This window comes from Molothrus ater, chromosome 1 (genome assembly GCF_012460135.2).
Source record: "Molothrus ater isolate BHLD 08-10-18 breed brown headed cowbird chromosome 1, BPBGC_Mater_1.1, whole genome shotgun sequence".
NCBI lineage: Eukaryota > Metazoa > Chordata > Aves > Passeriformes > Icteridae > Molothrus > Molothrus ater.
Window position 1 is genome coordinate 35,616,097 of NC_050478.2, and position 18,680 is coordinate 35,634,776.

At 42.3% G+C, this 18,680-nt stretch overlaps 1 protein-coding gene across 1 annotated transcript in view; it reads right to left on the minus strand.

Moving 5' to 3' along the window:
* The window catches only part of COLQ (collagen like tail subunit of asymmetric acetylcholinesterase), a 41,163-nt gene extending 22,984 nt beyond the window's left edge, over positions 1-18,179 (minus strand). Inside the window, exons 1-4 of the mRNA XM_036401103.1 lie at positions 18,067-18,179; positions 5,664-5,773; positions 3,662-3,757; positions 772-816 (exon numbers count right to left, since the gene is read on the minus strand). Of these exons, the coding sequence (XP_036256996.1) occupies positions 772-816; positions 3,662-3,757; positions 5,664-5,773; positions 18,067-18,172 (357 nt within the window). The 5' untranslated portion in view covers positions 18,173-18,179. The remainder of the gene's footprint in view (positions 1-771; positions 817-3,661; positions 3,758-5,663; positions 5,774-18,066) is intronic.
* Between the last annotated feature and the right edge of the window lie 501 nt (positions 18,180-18,680).

An 18,680-nucleotide genomic window follows, 5' to 3' on the forward strand; every position in this document is an offset into this window, starting at 1 on the left:
ATTTGTCAGTCTTGCAGTCACCACATGAAGCACAGTGGCTCTCAAGTCAATGCATCAATGCATTTCTATTAAAACAAACAAACAAACAAACAAACAAACATGCAAACCCACAGCCCCCTCCCCTAAAAAACCAAACATGACCAAACAAAACACTGTGAATATCTTTGTGCTCAAAACTGTGCTTACAGAAGTAAAACGAGAAGAATTACTGTATGAGAGCTCCTTGGTCTTTCCTGTGTTCTCAGCCTTAAATCTACAGTCAACTCCTTGAATAACAAATCACACAATTAGCTGCTCAGCTTCAGCTGTAAGGCTCTTTGGCATCATTATGGAACAAATCTTTGCACATCTTAAAACATAACTTAACACATAGGCCAACTTTAAAGCCTAAGCTCTCCCATACAATTCACACTGTATGGGACAGCTTATGGGACAGCTCTGCTCCTGATGTTCTCCAGGAGGAGCAGGGAGCTCAAGGCCTTTGGGTCAGTAAAATTGCTGAGTTTTGCACCTGAGATGCTTTCTCAAAGCATACCTTAAACATAGGTCATAAAAGAAGACTATTATACTTCAAGACTGAAAATGAACACAGAAAGACTAAGTTTAAAATTATAGCTCCGAGCCAATTCATAGCTTTACGTTCAAATTAAAGCTAAACCTTCCATTCATAAGGCCCACCATTCACTAAACAGACAAAAAAAAATGTGAACATCCTCCCCTGCTTCTTTGCTCCTCAAAAGCACATCAAACTCCATGACAGCAGACACTTACTTTCTCCCCTTTTGGTCCCATTACACCAGGAATTCCTTGTGGACCCTAGGGAGGAACGTGAACACTATTAACACTATTATTAAACTGCATTGGTGAGGTGCTTGTGTTCCATCAGCCCTAGATTCCGTATGTGTCTCCTAGGACCTGAGGTGTTGGGTGTTGTGTTTGAATGTGGCTCCAAACACCAGGTCTGTGCCACTGCTGAACAGCAGGATGGAGAGTTGGACTGACATGGGAATGGGAAGAGCAGGGGAAACTCATAAATGAGGAGAACCTGCAAGAAAAACAAGCCAGGGGCAAATGAAAAGTTATCAGAAGTTATCAGAGTCCTGAAGAATTAGCAACCAGGACATGGAGACCCCACAACAGCTGGCAAAAGAGGTCAGCCCAAGGGGTGGTAAGGGGAGTAGCATAAAACAGGTGGGATGGGCTCTGCAGGATGCGATGGACATTGGGATTGCACCATTTCTGAATTCTGAAAAAATTTCCCTCTGTCAAACAAGGATGATTCTCCTTTCAGGAGACTTCTTAATCCAGGGAGACCTTGAACAATTTTCTCAGAAAAAAAGACCAGAAAACAGTTTTGTTTCTAGAAGGCTTTGCTTTGCAGATCATCTTTTACTTTTAGATGACTAAGGAAAATAATCCCATGAGCCTGCATTAGACAAACATCAGATTCACTGTAAAAATCACTTACTCCAGGTTTGGATCCTGCCCGTCTTATACTGTCCAAAATGTGATCAAATTGTACACAAATAGGAGCAAAACCTAAACTGAGACACAAATTACTCCAACTAGTTAGTAGAGTTATTTCAGGTTTTCAGTAGTGAAAATCAATGCACCCTATTAGAGTCAGAACCAAATTTAATTTTATTTATTTCTTTTTACCTTTACCTACCTCCCTTTACATGGGAGGAATTACACTCATAGTTATACCATTACAAATCTAATTCTCCTTCTTATGAAAATTCATTAAAATTCAGCTATGAGTCAACAGTATGAGCTTTTGCAACTCATCTGAAAGCCCTGCAAGCTACAGAAGAATTCAGAAGTAATTACTAGATGTCTTTGTAATGATAGTATTCCTTCGCAGGTGACCATTGTCACAGAAGTATTTCTCAAAAGACTGCTGGTTCTAACATTGCCCCTGTACAAGGCACAGTCCTGTAGTTTGTAATTAAAAATTCCACAGCCATGATATACCCATCCTACTGTCTGCTGTTATGATAAAACCTGCCAGCCTGCTCTATTTAAAAATGTTCTTGGAGGCATCATAGGTCATTTGGTAGCAAGATTAATATTTATAGCAATGGACTTTGTAGAACAATAGAATTAAAATTACTTTCTTGCAATTTAAGTCAGAGGCACTATCAAGAGGATTTTTTTAAAAAAAAATTTATTTTTTATATTTCAGTCTAGCAAAGACTGAAATAACAAGTGTTTTTTTCATATGAACAGCAACTCTGGATCATGGCCAATCACACTGCAAGGCTGTTTCATAATGCAGAGAAGACTTTCCTCAAGACAGAACTAGGCAAACACGAGGCATCACTTCTGACCACACTTTTCCACTCTCATGAACTAAATGAATCTTCCCCACCCTGCATTTCAGCAAAACGATAAAGACAAAGTTCATGGGGAGTTGGAACTAGATGATCTCTTCCAACCCAAACCATTCTATGATTCTATAAAAAGACTTTGTGGCTTTCACCTTGAAACTTCTAGACTCTTCAATTATCTTCTGAAGTACTGACTTATAAATAATTAAAGCTAAGCTTTTTGCCACATAACTGAGCCTTTACTTTGATGTGTTGTCCATAGTTTTTAAATAGTGTTTGGGTGTTTGTTACCTTCTCAGGCTGACAAAGCCTCAGCCACAGCTTCCCTGAGCACAGGCCCTGAGCTGTGTCTGCCATGGGCTGTATGGCAATAAACTGGCACCCAGGGGGCTTGAGGAAGCTCATTGTCCCAAGGCACCAGGCAGAGCACATGGATTGGGACTGCCTGTGCCCCAGCAGGAACTGGAAGTGCCTCTCCATGAAAACTCTCCCTTTTCTTTGGAGGCAACTGAATGGAAAGACAAACAGAGGATCCCTACAATACAGGGATGTTCATAAAAACCTTCCCTCTAGAGGTGGCTCATTTCCTCAGAAGAAAAAGGCCAGGGTTCTGAGCAACCTGGTATAGTTGTATTGTCTCTGTTCATTGTAGGGAGGTTGTACTTGTTGACCTTTAAAAGTCCCTTCCAACTCAAACTGCTATGTGACTCTAAGATTTCTGACCTTCCTCTGAAGATTTCTGAAAGAATAAATTGTAGGAAATGAGGTGTGAGGTCAAAAAGGCTAGTCTGAGGTTATCCAGCAAGTCAGAGGCAGAAATGTTGCAGGTAAAGCTAGGAGACCCTGCACCTCCTGAATCCCACCCCAGTACCCTGCTAAGTCCCTCCTTGTCCCTGATTTTACTGTAGATGTTTGCCTTCTCAGGGATATACTCTGCCAACATCCCAGTCTGTTTTTTACCTTGTGCATCCACTCCACAGGCTCTTGTCCTCACAAAAAAAGAGAACAGAGTCTAAAGCAAAGAGAAAACTGACAAGAAGCATCTGAAGGAAGTGATGATGCATCTGTGATTTTTTGACGGGTGCTACCCACTGTAAGACTCCACAAAAATGAAGGGTGAACTTGAAACAGAATGAAGTGTGTAAGGCAGGGATGAGAACATAGGGTAAAAAGCCTACATGATTTATGCAAAGCCATATCAAAATGAAATTTAGCCAGAGCTTGGCATGCTTATTGGGTGGTAAAAAGCATTTTCATGTGTTTCACAGCTTTGTAAGGACTTTGGAGCAAGTGAGAGAATGATGTGGTTTATCACAGCATGCCTCACTCACCTGGGGGCCAGGAGGCCCTGCAGAGCAGTGCAATTCAGGCAGAGAGGCAGCCTGCATTATCTGGAGCTCATGACACAGCTCTTCCATATCCAGCTTCTATGAAACATCAAACATATGAGTGAACATGCAGCCACATGTAGCCTGTTGGAGAAATGCATAAAATTCCAGCCACCATACAGTACAGCCTCAAAAGGGTTTATTTGCTCCCTTTGGGAGAAGTCTGGGGCTTGTCACAGGGTTCTTCATAGATGCCTGAACAGTAGCACTTCAGCGTAGCCTCCTGCCCCATGCTTCCTTCTCTTCCCCCTCTTCCTCCTCTTCCTCTCCCAGAGGCACATTGCAGCCAGGCTGCCCCTCTGAGCCAGCGTGGGACCCTGGCCTATTCTTAGACCTGACCCTGCCCTCTCTGTCCCACTTTGCCAGCAGCAGCTCCTCTCCAGGAATAGCATCTTTGCTCCAAAAATAGATACCTCAGCCAGGGAGGGCACAGGCAGCCTGAACTTCGCTCCAGAAGATACTGACCCGCAGGCATCCGTTCACTGCAGATCAGAGCCAGTGCCTTAAATGATCAATGAACGCCTGACCTTCTGACTTCAACATGAAGCTTTCATGAGTGAAATGCCTTATTTATTTCCTGTGCAAAAAGTGATCTCCCCTGGAAATACAGATGAACACTGAGCCAGAAACACCGGACCGAAACAACTGATCTTCAGCTTCCTAGAGAAAGGCCATTTTCCAGTAAAGCTCTGACTACAGGCTCCAAAGAACAAACTGCTCATGGTTTAATTCACATGGCTCCCACCCTGCTTGTAACTGCTTATTTTCATATCATGTTTTCATGGGGAGATGGTGTGAAGGGTGATTTTAGGCTCAGATTACTCTCTAAGCTGCTTGAAGGGATCTCAGAGAACCCTGGTCCCAGTCTCATTCTTACTGAAGGAGTACACAACATTCCTAAAGAGATCCTGTCTTTGGATCTCCTTTCTGTGGAAATCAAGGCACAGGCAGGGGAGGTAATGAGGCTTGGAGATCAGCAGCCTGAGTTCAATCCTGATTAGTCAGAAGGCAATGGAGGATTTTACACCATACTTTTTCTTGGGTTACTTCTTGCCTGACATCTTATTAATCATTATTTACTATTATTAAGATTTACATTATTTACTATTTTTATCATTTATATTATTATTTATTTACATTATTATTTACATTATTGATATTATTTAAATTATTTACATTATTTACTATTTAATCATCATTTATTTAGAACACTAGCAGTAATTGCAGTGTTTGCATATGGTAAATGAACATTAAAATTAAGGAACAGGAATTACTGAGTAGGTAGAAGAATTCTTTATGCCGGGATGGAGGATATATTGTAGTTAGCAGAACCTGCAGTAAGAGTACTTGGGCAAATTGCTATGTCTTATTCCCATTATATCCTGAACATGCTTATGTCAGCATATGTGTATGGACATTTATCACACATGGCAGGTTTGTGCATAGGTGGTTGAGTGAAAACTGATACCAGCACCTCAAACACATATGTGTTTCTGCAAAATGAAATGGTGGGGGGTAGATTCCACAGGAGGATTTCAGGACCTTCATTTCACCTACTAGGTAAGGCAAATGTGATGCAGAACAGGACATACACCCAGAAATCATTGTGCAGGATGGAAAACTGCCTTTTTGTCCTTACTGGTTTACTGCCCTGTCATTTCCTCTGGTTCAGGATTGCCTCACTCTAAGAAGGTTTCAATACAGAGTAAGGGAAATATTTAAAGTAATTGAATTAACTGCAGGAACAAATCCAGCCTCATTTCATTCCTTGATCCACTTGATATTTACTTCAAGCCCCAGTCTGGGATGCTGTGTGACTGTCCTCACAGAGCCACATCAGCACAGCCAGGCAGGTTTGCTGAGTGACACCATGAGGCAGTGCTCGAGAGGATGCTTCATTCTTTGTTATAAAAGTTCATGTAAAAGAAGTGAAAGCCACACTTACAGTGCTCCAGCCGTGCCTGAAGTACGGTGGTGGGAACAGGGGCGGTGGAGGAGGGCCAAGGAGGCAGCATGCTCTGCAGTGCTGCTTCTTCTGTTCCAAACAAGGCAGATCTGTTCAATACAAACACTCATCTGTGGTCTTGAACAGCACAATCATTTCTTACAGAATAAGAGAAGCTGCCGTTTCACAGAACGCTATGCAGAGTTCTAAGCTCTAAATGTGGCTCTGACACAGGCAGAATCTTGAACATTCCAGATTGATCACATCAGAAAAAGGATCAAGCATTTCTTGTTTTCTCTACCCTCTGTTCCAGAAGTCTGTTACAAGTAGCCTCTTCTGGTCCCTGCTAGAGCCCACTTGCCACCAGGAAAGCACTCAGTGCTGTTGGCCATCACCTTCCCTGTGAACTGAATCACTTTAGGCACTTCTGTGCTAAGTGGGAAGTGAGAAGCTGTCCCACAACACATGGACTTGTATTTCCTCTGGAGCTGCAACCAGGTTGCTGTATTTCTGATTTGTGCATCATCCCTAAGAATAAATACCCCACAAGCCAAACTTAGTTGATAGCTTTGTCACTGACTGACTGGTAAGACGGGACCTCAGCTGTGTTTGGCAGTGTATTTAATGTTTTCTGAGAGGTAAACTTCCATCAAAATATGCTGTGACCGAAATTCACAAAGGAAGATATTAAAATGGTGCATTTATACACTGTATTTTTTTCCTCTGAATCTTATTTACTTCTTGGGAAATACATCTCTGATCAGAGTGAGAACCTTCCTCAAAGGTTTTTCCAAGGATAGCAAATATTTATTTATGCCTGTTGGTTTCTTCCTCTGGCTAGTGGCAGCTGGAATGGGTGTCTGTGAATTGAAGGGTGGCAGGGAGCCAAGAAGAAAAGCCAATGGTGAAGTATCTGGTATTAATAGAAAATCTCTAAATTAAGTTTCTGGGAAAACAAACCTGATGAAATTGCTAGATTTGAGTGCAAATCAATTGCAGGCTGGATATTAGTCACGTCTCAAGGTAAGGGAAGAACAGAGTTACTTCTAGTTTTTCAAATGTCTCAGAAAATATATTACCTCATTTCCACCACCCCATGTTAATGGGGATGGCATTTTCTCAGTCCTGAAGCACAGAAAAGAGCTGCCCAGAGGAGTGGGATTCAGCAGCATTCAGGGGTAGTTCATGTCATTCAGATATTTTTTTCTCTATTAAAGCACTATTTGTGATATCTTTGAGACCTGAGTCAGTTGAATTCTGGAAGGGTTCATAATGAAGACTCTTCCTCAGCTTTTCCTCACAAGTTTGCAACTCAGTCAAAAACTTCAATTTAAGAGAAAGGCAGAAGATTTATTTTTAAAAATGGTGTATTTTTCAATTCAAACTTTAAATATGTACTGAAATGCCAATGTCCTTTAAAAAGTAACAGAGGCATGAGTCACCTATCTCCAGCACTTATTTGTAATAAAATACAAAGATACTGTTGAGTTTTATATCAGCGTAACCTGAATTCAGTCACCGTTATGCAGCTGTGTTAAAATTTTTTTAAAAATTTTTTCAATTTTTAACACACAGCTTCTGTGGTTGTCTGCGTTTCAGGACTGAATTTGAACATATTGCATTGGGACAAAATAGTGCAGTATATAGGTAATGGACAGCTTGTAATTTAACAAGGTATAAAGTGTGATTATTACTTTATTTTAGGCCACATTCCAACATAATCTTTCTTAGTATCACCTCATTTCATGGCCTAGTTAAAATTTCAGTAGGATTATTATCATTCAATGAGAATAAGAATATCAAAACTAGCCTGATGTGGCTTAGTTGCTAAGATATCTCTACCAGCAATTCTTTTTCTGCAGAAAAAAAAGGTTTACATTACTGCAGTTGTACTGCTACTTAAAAAAAAAAAAGGGTTGTTCTTTAAATATTTTGCAAATAGAAGATTAAATATAGATGTACAGCTATAGTTCTAATATGACACTTGTCACATCCTCATGAGTAAATTCCAGTCCTGGGTTATAAAAAATTTGGGTTCTCCTTTTTAGAAGAAAAGCCTGAAAATCTGTGGAACAGTTTTATTGTGAAAAACACTATACCTAAGTGAGATGGTAAAAAAAAAAGGCCCCTCATTTCAGTCTTTATGCTACTATAACACAAGTTAGGGTGAAGCCCACTCTGGGTTTGCTGGTACGAGCAGTGGTAGCATGTACTGATCTCAATGAGGAGACAAGCAAAATCTAACTACCAGTACTAGCAATAGATACTATTCCTGTAGATATTATTAGACACTATTACTAATAGATGCTATTCCTATAGATAGATACTAAATTCTAATAGACACTATTATTATATACCAAGTAATTACATACCATTAATAGTAAAGGTATTGCTATATAGGACAGGTATCAATTATGTAATGACTTGGGTAGTTAATATTTCAGGGGCTCCATCAGTAACCCTGGCTCTGCTCTAGAAGGTGCATTTGTCAAGCACATATTTAAGAAAAGACTGATTCTAGACCCAAGAACCTTCCCCACTCAGGTATGACAGGTAACAGGGCAGCAGAAGGAGAAAAAACCAATGATTCACAAAGGGGCTGCAGGTAGGACTGCTGCAATCTGATCTTCCAGTAAGCACCACCTTTCTTTGGTATGGGTTTTGTCAGTAACTGCAATGGGTCCAAGATGTACAACTATTACAGTATTGCCTTGATTTATATCACAAAAGGGTTACCTTGGCAGGCTCACAGGCTCTTTGCAAATGCAATGTGTATTTTTAGGCTCCAGGTTAGCTTTGTTTGCTAAACACAGCTTCAGAATACTCCAGTCCCCATCAGTGGAAAAAATCTCAGCCCAAGAATAGGACTGTCATAGTTTTCTGTGAAATATGAAGAGCCTGCCCACACAGAGTATGCATTTACACATCTCATACAGAAGTTGCTCTTTCAACAACTCCAATGCCAAAGAACATGTTCAATAAGAAAAAAGACAAAGTGAAAACATCCTTTTAGGACTTTTCCAAGAGGCAGCTGTTTTCAAAGAACATAAAAATTCAAAATAATCACCTTTGAAATAGAACATGTTCACATTCTCAGGTTATTTTTATGGTCAAGGGTATGAGTTAATCCAGTTCCAGAAAGTGACTTTATAAATCTATGGATATACTGCCAATGGTAGCTTCAGAAAACAACATACTTTAGATAAGGTGTGATGTTTCATTTTGCTGCTGCAGATTTCTTGTGACAATGGCTGGGATTTGGGAACTCTTACTCAAGATGATACAACACAGAGCCAGAGAGAAACCTTCACCCAGGCTGAGTCCCCTGGAGTGGGGCTCATATGAGGTCCGTGAGGCCTCCGAGGGCAGATCCTAGAGAAATCTCTAACCCCACAGGCTGCAACAGAAATAGCAGAGATATTCTGCTGGACTCAGGTCAGATTTACAAGATTTCACTGGAAAGAAATCATAAATTAACCATTTGAGTGACTTTCATCCTAAAATCACAAAGCTGTAGGCTGAACGCCAGGAGGAAAGGACAGGAAAGGAAAAGGATACTTAACATGTGTTTCCCTTCCTATTTATGACCACATTGAACCAGCAAGCCCTGATGGGAAGCTGAGCTATTACCCAAAGTCTCAGCCTGACAGCAGGGCTGGTGGCTTGCCCAGCCTGTGACAGGCAGGGCTGTGCTGGATGGAGCCCTCTGACGGCTGACAGCCATCACAGATGCTTCTCCCCCGCGGATGGCACTCAGAATTAATCATAAACCAGCTGGGCAGAGCTGCCAGTTAATGAATGTGAGCTTGTCCAGCTGAAACAGCCTTTCATCTGCTTTGTTGTCATTCATTCAGGCTCCTCTCAGCCTCCTTGCAAGGACAGCAGAGCCCCACAGGCTGCAGCCACCCAGCTCCAGTCCGGACATCTACTGCAAGTGACAATGGCACATTTTCCTCTTTAGTTAGGAAAGTTTCAGAGCTTGTTGAAGGTGCCTTTATTTACAGAGCTGATGCAGGTATTAAGCTCTCCTTCAAATTGCCAAAGATAAGTGCCAGCATTACCAAATTACCAATGTATGCTTCTTTAAAGTGTGTTTCATGAAACTTTTTGACCCAAAGTGTGCTTTAAGGACACTTTGGGTCAAAGTGTATATTTTAGCAGAGATGAGAATACAGCTTGTGTTTGGAGCTGGGTTGAACAGTCAAGTTAGTGAATTTTCTGCACCTCTTAAAACATTTTTGAACTTGAACCTTATAGTTGATGGCTGCAATATATCCTTTCATATAAACCACATTAAATATGCCAAAGAAATATATCAAGCTTAGGTAATGATGTCTGTGTGGAGGAGGTGGTGACCCATGAAATTCCTATGGGAGTTACAAATGAGACACAGAGATGCAGCTCTGCCCTGCTACTAATTTCCCTTTGCTAAAGATGGGCTTCAGACTATTTAAGAAACAGAACAAAGCAGATCAGAAATAATTTCAATTAATTTGAGAAAATGAAGAAATCCAGATGAAACCTTGCAAGTTTCTTTTAATAGAACCATAACATTCTTTAGGCTGAAAAAGACCACTAAGTTCTAAAGGTTAATCTAGCACAGTCAAGAAAATCTCATAAAAATTTGAAAGTGCCCCATTTTTAATCTCTAAATAACCACAGGCTGTGACAGCGGTACTTTACTAGCGGATGCACACTTAGAAATGGTCATAAATAAATAAATAAATAAATAAATAAATAAATAAATGTATTTAAAAATCAGTCAGTGTTCCCAAAGCTTGACAATAGCATGATCCCTGGCACTCTGCCTGGACAATGGGTCTGGATATTCACCTGGCCACAGCAGCAAGGACGCTCCGTCCTCCATCCCCACCTAACACTGAGCCCACGTCCCTCAGCAGCTCTGGCAGCCTGGCTGGGGAGAGAGGGATGGCTGCATCTCTGAGGTCAGCCCTAAAAAACACTGCAGGCACAGCAAGGTGTGGGAGAGCAAAGGGCCTGTGGGATTTTTTAGCAAAGGAAAGAAAGGTCTTTTACTCCCTGTATGTAACATTTCAGATATTTTATCTGTGTGTATGTGCATGCCTGAGGACAAGAACATGCCAGAAGATTATACACCGTTCTCTCAGACTGATTGCAGAAGGCAAATTCTGAGATCAGTACAGGGAGGGAGAGAGGAGGATTTGATTGTGTTGGCTCTGCATTCTCTTTCACAAAACAATGAAAAATCCCAGTAAAATCTAATGGGTGTAACACTTCAGTGGGTTATAAAACAGGTTTGTAAAATAAACCTGTGTCTTATAAATCCTAATAACCATGACAGGGCCATTCTGTGCAATTTTCCTTCTATTGCCCTTCACTTGCAGAGCTCCAGGGCTCTAGGCACTGCTAAACAATGTTGACAATTCTATGCACTCCCCATCAGTGTGTGAGAAACTGAGGCACAGAGAAGTTAAGCAAGTCCCCCATAACTCAATTACAATACCATCTGGTGAATTACAATATCTCATCTCATTTTATAAGCCAGAAAAAACTCAACTGCTCTTCACACCATAAAACTCATAAAACTCAACTGCTCTTCACACCAATAGTATAAATAGTCTGAGTATTAAAGCCTAAGAATTTACTGTAATCTGTAGAAGAGCCTGAAGCCCAAAAGATTAAAGCAGGATGGCCTGAAAGACTTCTGCATGTCATTCACTGCCACACAGTCCTCTCCCACTTTGTGTAAGTTCAGTAGCAACAAAGCTGAGAGACACCAGTTCCACCCTTCTGCAAGTGCAAGATCATAATCTGTCAGTGCTGGCATAGATCAAACATGTGCTTGACTTTGATGTTGCTCCACCATATGCTCAGACAGTCCCAGACAATCCCTATGAGACTGTGGGTGTTGCTGTGTGCTCAAAAAGACTTCAGAGAAAAGCCTCTCAATTCTTCTTTGAAAACCTGTTGCCATCCACTAGATTAATTCCTCATGACTCCCTTGCTGCAACAGATTCCCAGGCCAGATGACTTTGTTCTTCTGCTTTTGACCAAAAAACCCAGCTATGTATTAACTTTGTATTGGAAAAAATTGTAAACTTTATCGTTTCAAGAAGCTGGTAAAAATACTCCATAATCACTTCCCTGGGTAGAAGAAAACTGAAATTGTAGCACTGCCTTTAATTGTGTGCACTCCCCAGAAGCCTACATTTATCCATACCTTCTTGCTAGTTCCTGAGGAAAATGGTGAACCTCTTTCCCCACAATGTTTCAGATCTCTCCAGTGGTTTTCCTACATCCATCTTGTCTTCCCAAATGCTCTTTTACCATCACAGCTGTGTGACTACAGAAAGAGTCCCCACAATTTCCTTCCCATTAAAGGGGTGATTCCTTGGAGAGGAGAAGGGAAGAAGTAGAACACCTAGGTTGGACTCTGTTAATTCCTGTAGAGTTTTTCCTCTCGTTTATTTCTGACCTTCCTCAACCAATTCTCCTTAGATTTGAAGGTCTTGCCCTGTTCTTTTCTACCTTCTAAGCTGCAGCACTAGACAGATCTCCCAGCCATGTCCTGAGCTCTGTGCTGCACCACAGCTGAGTCTGCAGCCACACACCACCCTAGCACTAGGAGCTAAAGACTGCCTGGATACAGGGTCTATTGTGACCACAAATGTCCTCCTGTCTAACACAAGTGATATTTTTCTATGGTTGTAACTGAGATTAGATGTTTCTTTTGCTGCAGTCACACTGCTGGTGCTTCTGTGCCAATAGCCCACCCATGGGAAGCCTCAGTGTCTGATAGGAAACACATTGTCAAATGCAAGGAGGCTAAAATGTGAAGCCACAGACTGTTCCCCTCCTGTGCAGGGGTTTGGTAATATTGACATGCCCACAAATGAACTGTCTGTACCAAAGTCAGAGGCCTACAAGCACCATCTGTCTACAGCTACACAGGGACTAAGCTGATTTTGCCTCACTTTGGATTGCTTGCTGGTGAGCATCTATCCTTTCAGTGAAAACACCTGATTTTGAAACAGCTTGCTTTGCTGTGCTGGAATTTAAGCCTCCACCTTCCAGTCTGCTCATAACAAAAATGCAGTATTGACCAGCATGTCCAATACCCATGGGCTACAGCCAGTGCTCTCCTCATTCATGGCAAGGGTGCAGCATGGACAGCCTGGAGCAGCTGGATCTCCACGTCAGCTGTGGATCACTTTCAGCTGAGGTTCCCTTTGGGAAGTGCTGCCTGTCAGAAGCATTCAGAGGTTATGGAGAAACCTCCAGATCAGTTACTGCTTCCTTTGCTGGAAAGCCAAGCAAGCACTGCCTCAGCTCCTGTACTGACCTCTGTCCCTGGCAGCTGGAGGACTTCTTCACAACCCAACAAGTGAATGTCACAATATTCTACTTCAACAGCATTTCACTGAACCCCTTCCCTTCATCTGCATTATCACTGAACCTCTTTTGACAAGACAAGGACCTTGTCAACAAGTAATGCCATAAACATGTCAGAAGCCTCTTCCCTCTCCTGCATGCAAGGCCAGGGCTGCACTTGAGGAGCTTTGCTGCAAACAGGTTCCAGCTTCCTCACTAGAGCCTATGTCCTCTTCTGATCTGTGTTTACTGCTGCAAGGCAAATGCCCAACCTCCTGAACTGCCTTTCCTTGTCCCTTACCCACAGGATCAAGTGGGCTGCTACTCATTGGATTACTGTGAATTTCAGAGCATCTCTGGGGGATCTTGGCTACTGAGGATGACATCAGTGTTCCCTTCCTTTGCCCTTGCTGACGAGAAGCTGGATGCAGGCATGGAGTCAGGGACAGGCTGTGCAGCAGTGTGGCTGCTCTGCTCTCACCTTACTCAGCACAGCATACACCACCAGAGAAGCTCTCTGAGTCCTAAGGTGATTTATTTCCTGAGTATCATCTCCATTGACCAGAGCAGCACACCCAGTTTGGGATTTTCACAGGTCATATCTACCAGGGGAGAATATACAGGTAAAGGCAAATCAGCTGGGTTCTAAAACTCTGCTTATTTAAAGACCCATTTACTTGAAGCAACAGTAACCACACCATGCTAGGCTGTTAATTTGCTACCAGTCCAAGCTTTTCCCCAGAGGCTGCTCAGGAATTGTCTTCTTTATCAGCTTAGAAAGGTAGCCATATGCCTTCCTTCTTTTGGCTTATCTTTCCAGATCCCCATTTGGGCTATCAAGTTAAACCAGCCAATCCCAAGGTTCTTTTCTTTGAAGCGGAGCAGAGAATCTACTGAAAGAATATTTTGTTTCCCTTTCAGGCTCATATGAATCACAAACAAGACAGAAAGCTCTCAAACATCCTGCCCCAAGACCTTTGGCTGCCCAGCTCCACAGCTGGGTGACTGCCCTCTCATGGCCAATGATACTTTGCTTTCCTTCTTCTAACGAAGCTGTAGCCTTTGCCAGTGGCTCATTTCCATCAGGAATTTTAATCTGACCCCACCTTTCCTGCTTATGTTTGTTCCATGAGAAACCCACTAACCAGTGGTACCAGGATGCTCAGCACCTCCTGGGCCCATGCTGACTTTACAGAGCAGAGCCAGGCTTCCTTCCCTGCTCTGATATTTTTGCTTCCTAGTCATCCTTTGAGCTATTTTCCCAGCAGGCTCTGGCTGCTGCTTTTTGAGAGTCTTCAAGCTTTTACTTTTCATCTTGCTTTAAATTCCTTCTGCAACTTCCTTTCTCTTGCAAACACTCTGATAAGTCATTCTCTTGTGATTTTACATAAATAAATATTTACAATTACTCTCTTTAGAAACAAAATGCATCCACCTGACATCTTTGCTGTCCATTATGACAATAGTTTGGATTCCTGCAGGGAAAAGAAAACCAAGCCCTGATGATGGGGTCAGATATTCCTTTTATAGAAAGACAGCCCTGATCCCGACTCCCCCAGTGTCAGGAATCATGCCTTGTTTCTGTGTCCTTTCTCTCCTGCTGTTTCTCTCACAAATGCACAATGCCCTCTGCCCACAGCACAGCAGCACAGTGGCTCCCAAGGTCCCTTCTCTGAGATGCCCAGCCATGGCTGTCACCCCACACAGTGACACCCCACACACCCCACCCCTGCTCTTCCCAGCCCACCTTGCCCATCACCACGGCTCCAACAGTTTGGTGATATTGGTAATATCAGCCCACAAGAAAACTCAATTCTTTTCTGCAGCTCTGCCACATGAAGTCTGTCTGCAAATATTATACCTTCCTGACCCAAAGAGGATAACCTAATGCCCAACGAGATATAATGTTCATTTTCTTCAGGAAAATAATAGGACAAAGGCAAGGAAAGTGTGAAGAATACTGCCAATAGTGCTCTTATATCCCATTGAGTTCTTTTAGGCTGATCCACCATAATATTTCCAAAGAACTAGGAATCAGTATTGACTGTAGGAGCCAACTGAATCAAAGGATGCACTTATGGCATGCATAGAAGGCCAGAAGAAGCGCTGAGATGCAGCTCTTTTTCTCTGGATACTTCTGATAATTTAAGTACTGTCCCATCTCTCTGCAAAACCTTGATGGGCCTGGATGACCAGTAAAGGGGAGGAGAAGGAATGAGGAGGAGAGGAAGAGAGTCTTTCTACTACGTGAATTTGGAAGGTGGCTTCCTTCAGGCTGGTTCTTACAAGGTGCAGACTGGTTCATTTAGCCCAGCTAAAAATGACTACAGAACTCATGCCTTCATCATGTGAGTGCAGCAGTTCAGGAACCTCAGTAGGGCAGAGCTCTGAAAAGTAAATGTAAATGACACCACAAACACAAGTGGTGTAAGGGTGGGGTATGACAGGTTACCCTGAAAATAACCTGCTGTCTCCAGGGGCTGAGCTACCCACCCTGGGGGTCGTCACTGCCATGTGGAACCACAGCTGGATGCTCTTATAATATGTTATAATATGTTATAATATTACTCCTTGGAACATTTTCTCCAGAAATGACACTTCAGCACCATGAGACTCAACTCTTTGGATCTGACATGACACTCAAAATACTTCTAGAAACAAGGATGCACTGTTGCTTGAAGCTGATGGGACTCTAAGGTGGAGTTGGCAGAAAACAAAGATCCAGATTATTCTTCTTTCCCCACTTTTTGTACAAACACTTTTCCACCCTACAGGCTGTTTCCCCTTTGCTTTCTAGTTACTGCTTTGGGACATGTAAGCCTTTTTATTTGTGACATATTACACTGCAAAGATGTGTGAGGACAGAAATAAAAGTACTTTTAGGCTAGAAGTTTCCAGACACACCTGGAAAATACCTGAATGTTTTTTCCCAACTATAGGAAAGACAAGCCATCACTTAAGAACATTCTCTCTGCTAAATGGGATTAGTTCCAGAATTTGAAAGTGCACTGCTGAAATTCATTCTTTAAATGTGAAATTGCATCCTGGTGCCGAATACAAATAATTGACTCAGCTGACAGTCAGAGAACATTTGAGAAATCACTAAAATAACTGAGAATGTAAGCAGAATTAATTCACCTGCAGAGTAAATGGAATTAATTCATCTTCTGTGCCCACTGTCAGATGTCTACCAGAAAAATCAGAACTTACTGTTTTTTTCTTAGAAATATCTTAAAATGCAGATGTAACCAAAGCTCTAAAGGCATACCTTATTATACATTTTTAATACCAAATAGGCCTGATTAGCAAGTAATAATGACACACAGGTATGTCTCAATCCAGCCCTATGGCTTTGAGTTTATGTCAGAATCTTTGGCCAACTGCTATTTTTTCCACTTATTATCAAGCAAACATTGACAATTCATACATGGCAGGAGCCTCACTAAGAGCTTGTTGGGTATAAAGGTTATTTTCAGTGTCTTGGCCAGAAGAGCAGAGCGTGGGACTTCACCATGGAGCAGACTGTGGGGTGGGGATCTGCCCAATGGGGTCTTGCAGACAAGAGCCTAGGACTGCCCTGTGGAAAATGCTCCACTACAAGGAATAGGCTCTGGGATTTTCCTTCATGTTTACCTCTTCTACTGTGGTTTCAGCAGAGATGACAAGTCTTCTGTCTTTTTAGGGGCAGGTTATTTGTTGAACTATTATTTAACAGGACAGCTCAAATGCCTTCTGTAGACACACAAGTGTGAGGCACATGAGTAGGCAACGGAAACATCACATTCTTGCTTGCCTGTGTGTCATCTGCAGGTGTCAAAGAAACACAAAGGTCTTCAAAACAAGTTTTGAGGTCTGATGTTATTGCAAAGCAATTTGGAGCATATCAGGGAAAATAAATCCTGGTGATTCCTGTACCTCATCGTTAACTAACCTCAACATTACGGAAAAAGCACATCCCAATCGAAAAGAAATGGTAACAAATTTAAAGGCTTTTCAGCATCTCAGAGAGCTTGAATGTAAACCATTTGGCTTCATGGGTATACCAGAGGGATGTGAGAGCAAGAAAGGCTGTGTGCCTTTAAGTCCATGTCTAGGGTTGATTTTATGTACCGACTTAAAATACGCAGCCCTCTGATCACTGTGAAAGCCATGGGGAGGATCTATAGGTATAGCAGGCCCTGACCTGCCATCCTCAGTTGAACCATCTCAAACCTGACACTGAAGGAACACAGGACATTAGTTAGAAGCATCTGTATTGATACAGAATAAGAGACAGAAGGTGGGAGACAGCAATTTGCCATAAACTGGTGAAAGTTTCTCAAAGAAGATGGAGCCAGAGCTGTCGCTGCCTTTCCCCTTCCTTCGCACAGAACGTGACTGAAGGGAAGTCTTGCTGCTGAAACTGTAAAATCTATTAAGAGGGATTTCCAGTGCCCTGGCTCAGCTGACAACTAATTTGTTTTGTCTTTGCCTAGCAGGGATTTTCCATGCAGTGGGCTCTTGTTTGCTATGTAAGTCATCCGAGTATTTGTTAGTGTCACAGCCAGAGCCAGATGATGTTTATTCTGCTAACATCCAGTCGGGCTCTGGCAGCACTCATTGAGGTCAGGACTTTATTTATAGAAGCAGATATACATTGAGATTCATTTTCTTCCCCTTGCTGTATTCTACCTAAACTCATCCAAAATAGAAAGAAACATGCAGACATGCAAGTAATAAACTAATTGGGCCAGATCCATGCCTTAGCACAGCACCACAGAGGCCAATGGAAAAAAAGCATTTTTGAACAGCTGAGGATCTTGCCCATTTTTTCTCATGGGGAAGGGAAGGGAGGGGTTTAAAACCAGAAATTATAAAGCAAAAAGCAAAACCGACCAAGCAACAAAATGTCCTGACTTGTGGCAGAGCAGATCTGCAATGCAAAATCCCTCAGCCAAGATCTGCAATTCGAAGGGTTTTTTTCCTCCTGTGTTCCCAATCACCAGAAAGTGCAAGAATCAGAGTGCAGAGTGCTCCAAGCGAGGAAAAGTAATGACTTAAAGCAATTTACCTGCTGAAAGTGAGAAGACATTGTCAGCGTACGCAGTCTGAGGCAAAGCAAAGCAGAAGAAAAGCAGCAGGTAAGATCCCCGGACAAGCGGGCTGAGGACCAACATGCTGCCTCTGCCCTGGCAGATCCCACTCAGAGGCACAAGGCTGCTTTGGGGCTCTCTCTCCCCTCTCTCCCTCTCTGCCTTGCCTCCTCTCTGCCTCTGCCCTCTCTATGGGATGCGTGTGTCTGTCTGTGTACGTCTCTCTCTCTCTCCCTGTCTCTCTCTCTCTCTCTCTCTTCCCCCTCCCTCTCCATGCCTTTAAGAAGAAAGAATGCCAACCATTTCCCATTAAATCTTCTCCTTACACTAGACACAGTTATATTTAACTCCTCTGCTGGATCAGTTGCCCCTATTGTGGACATTAGCTGCTAAAACTGAGGCATGGGGGATTCTGGTTTTGCTAACAGAAGCAAAAAGCCTCTTTGGATAATAATAATGATGAGCAGGAATGGGAGAAATTAAGAACTGGACTGTAAACAGAATCCTTTGGTACAGGCAACCAGACACTGGCGTTGAGATGGATAAAATCCCTGATTGATCATCTCCTACAGGTCACTAATTGCCTTAATGA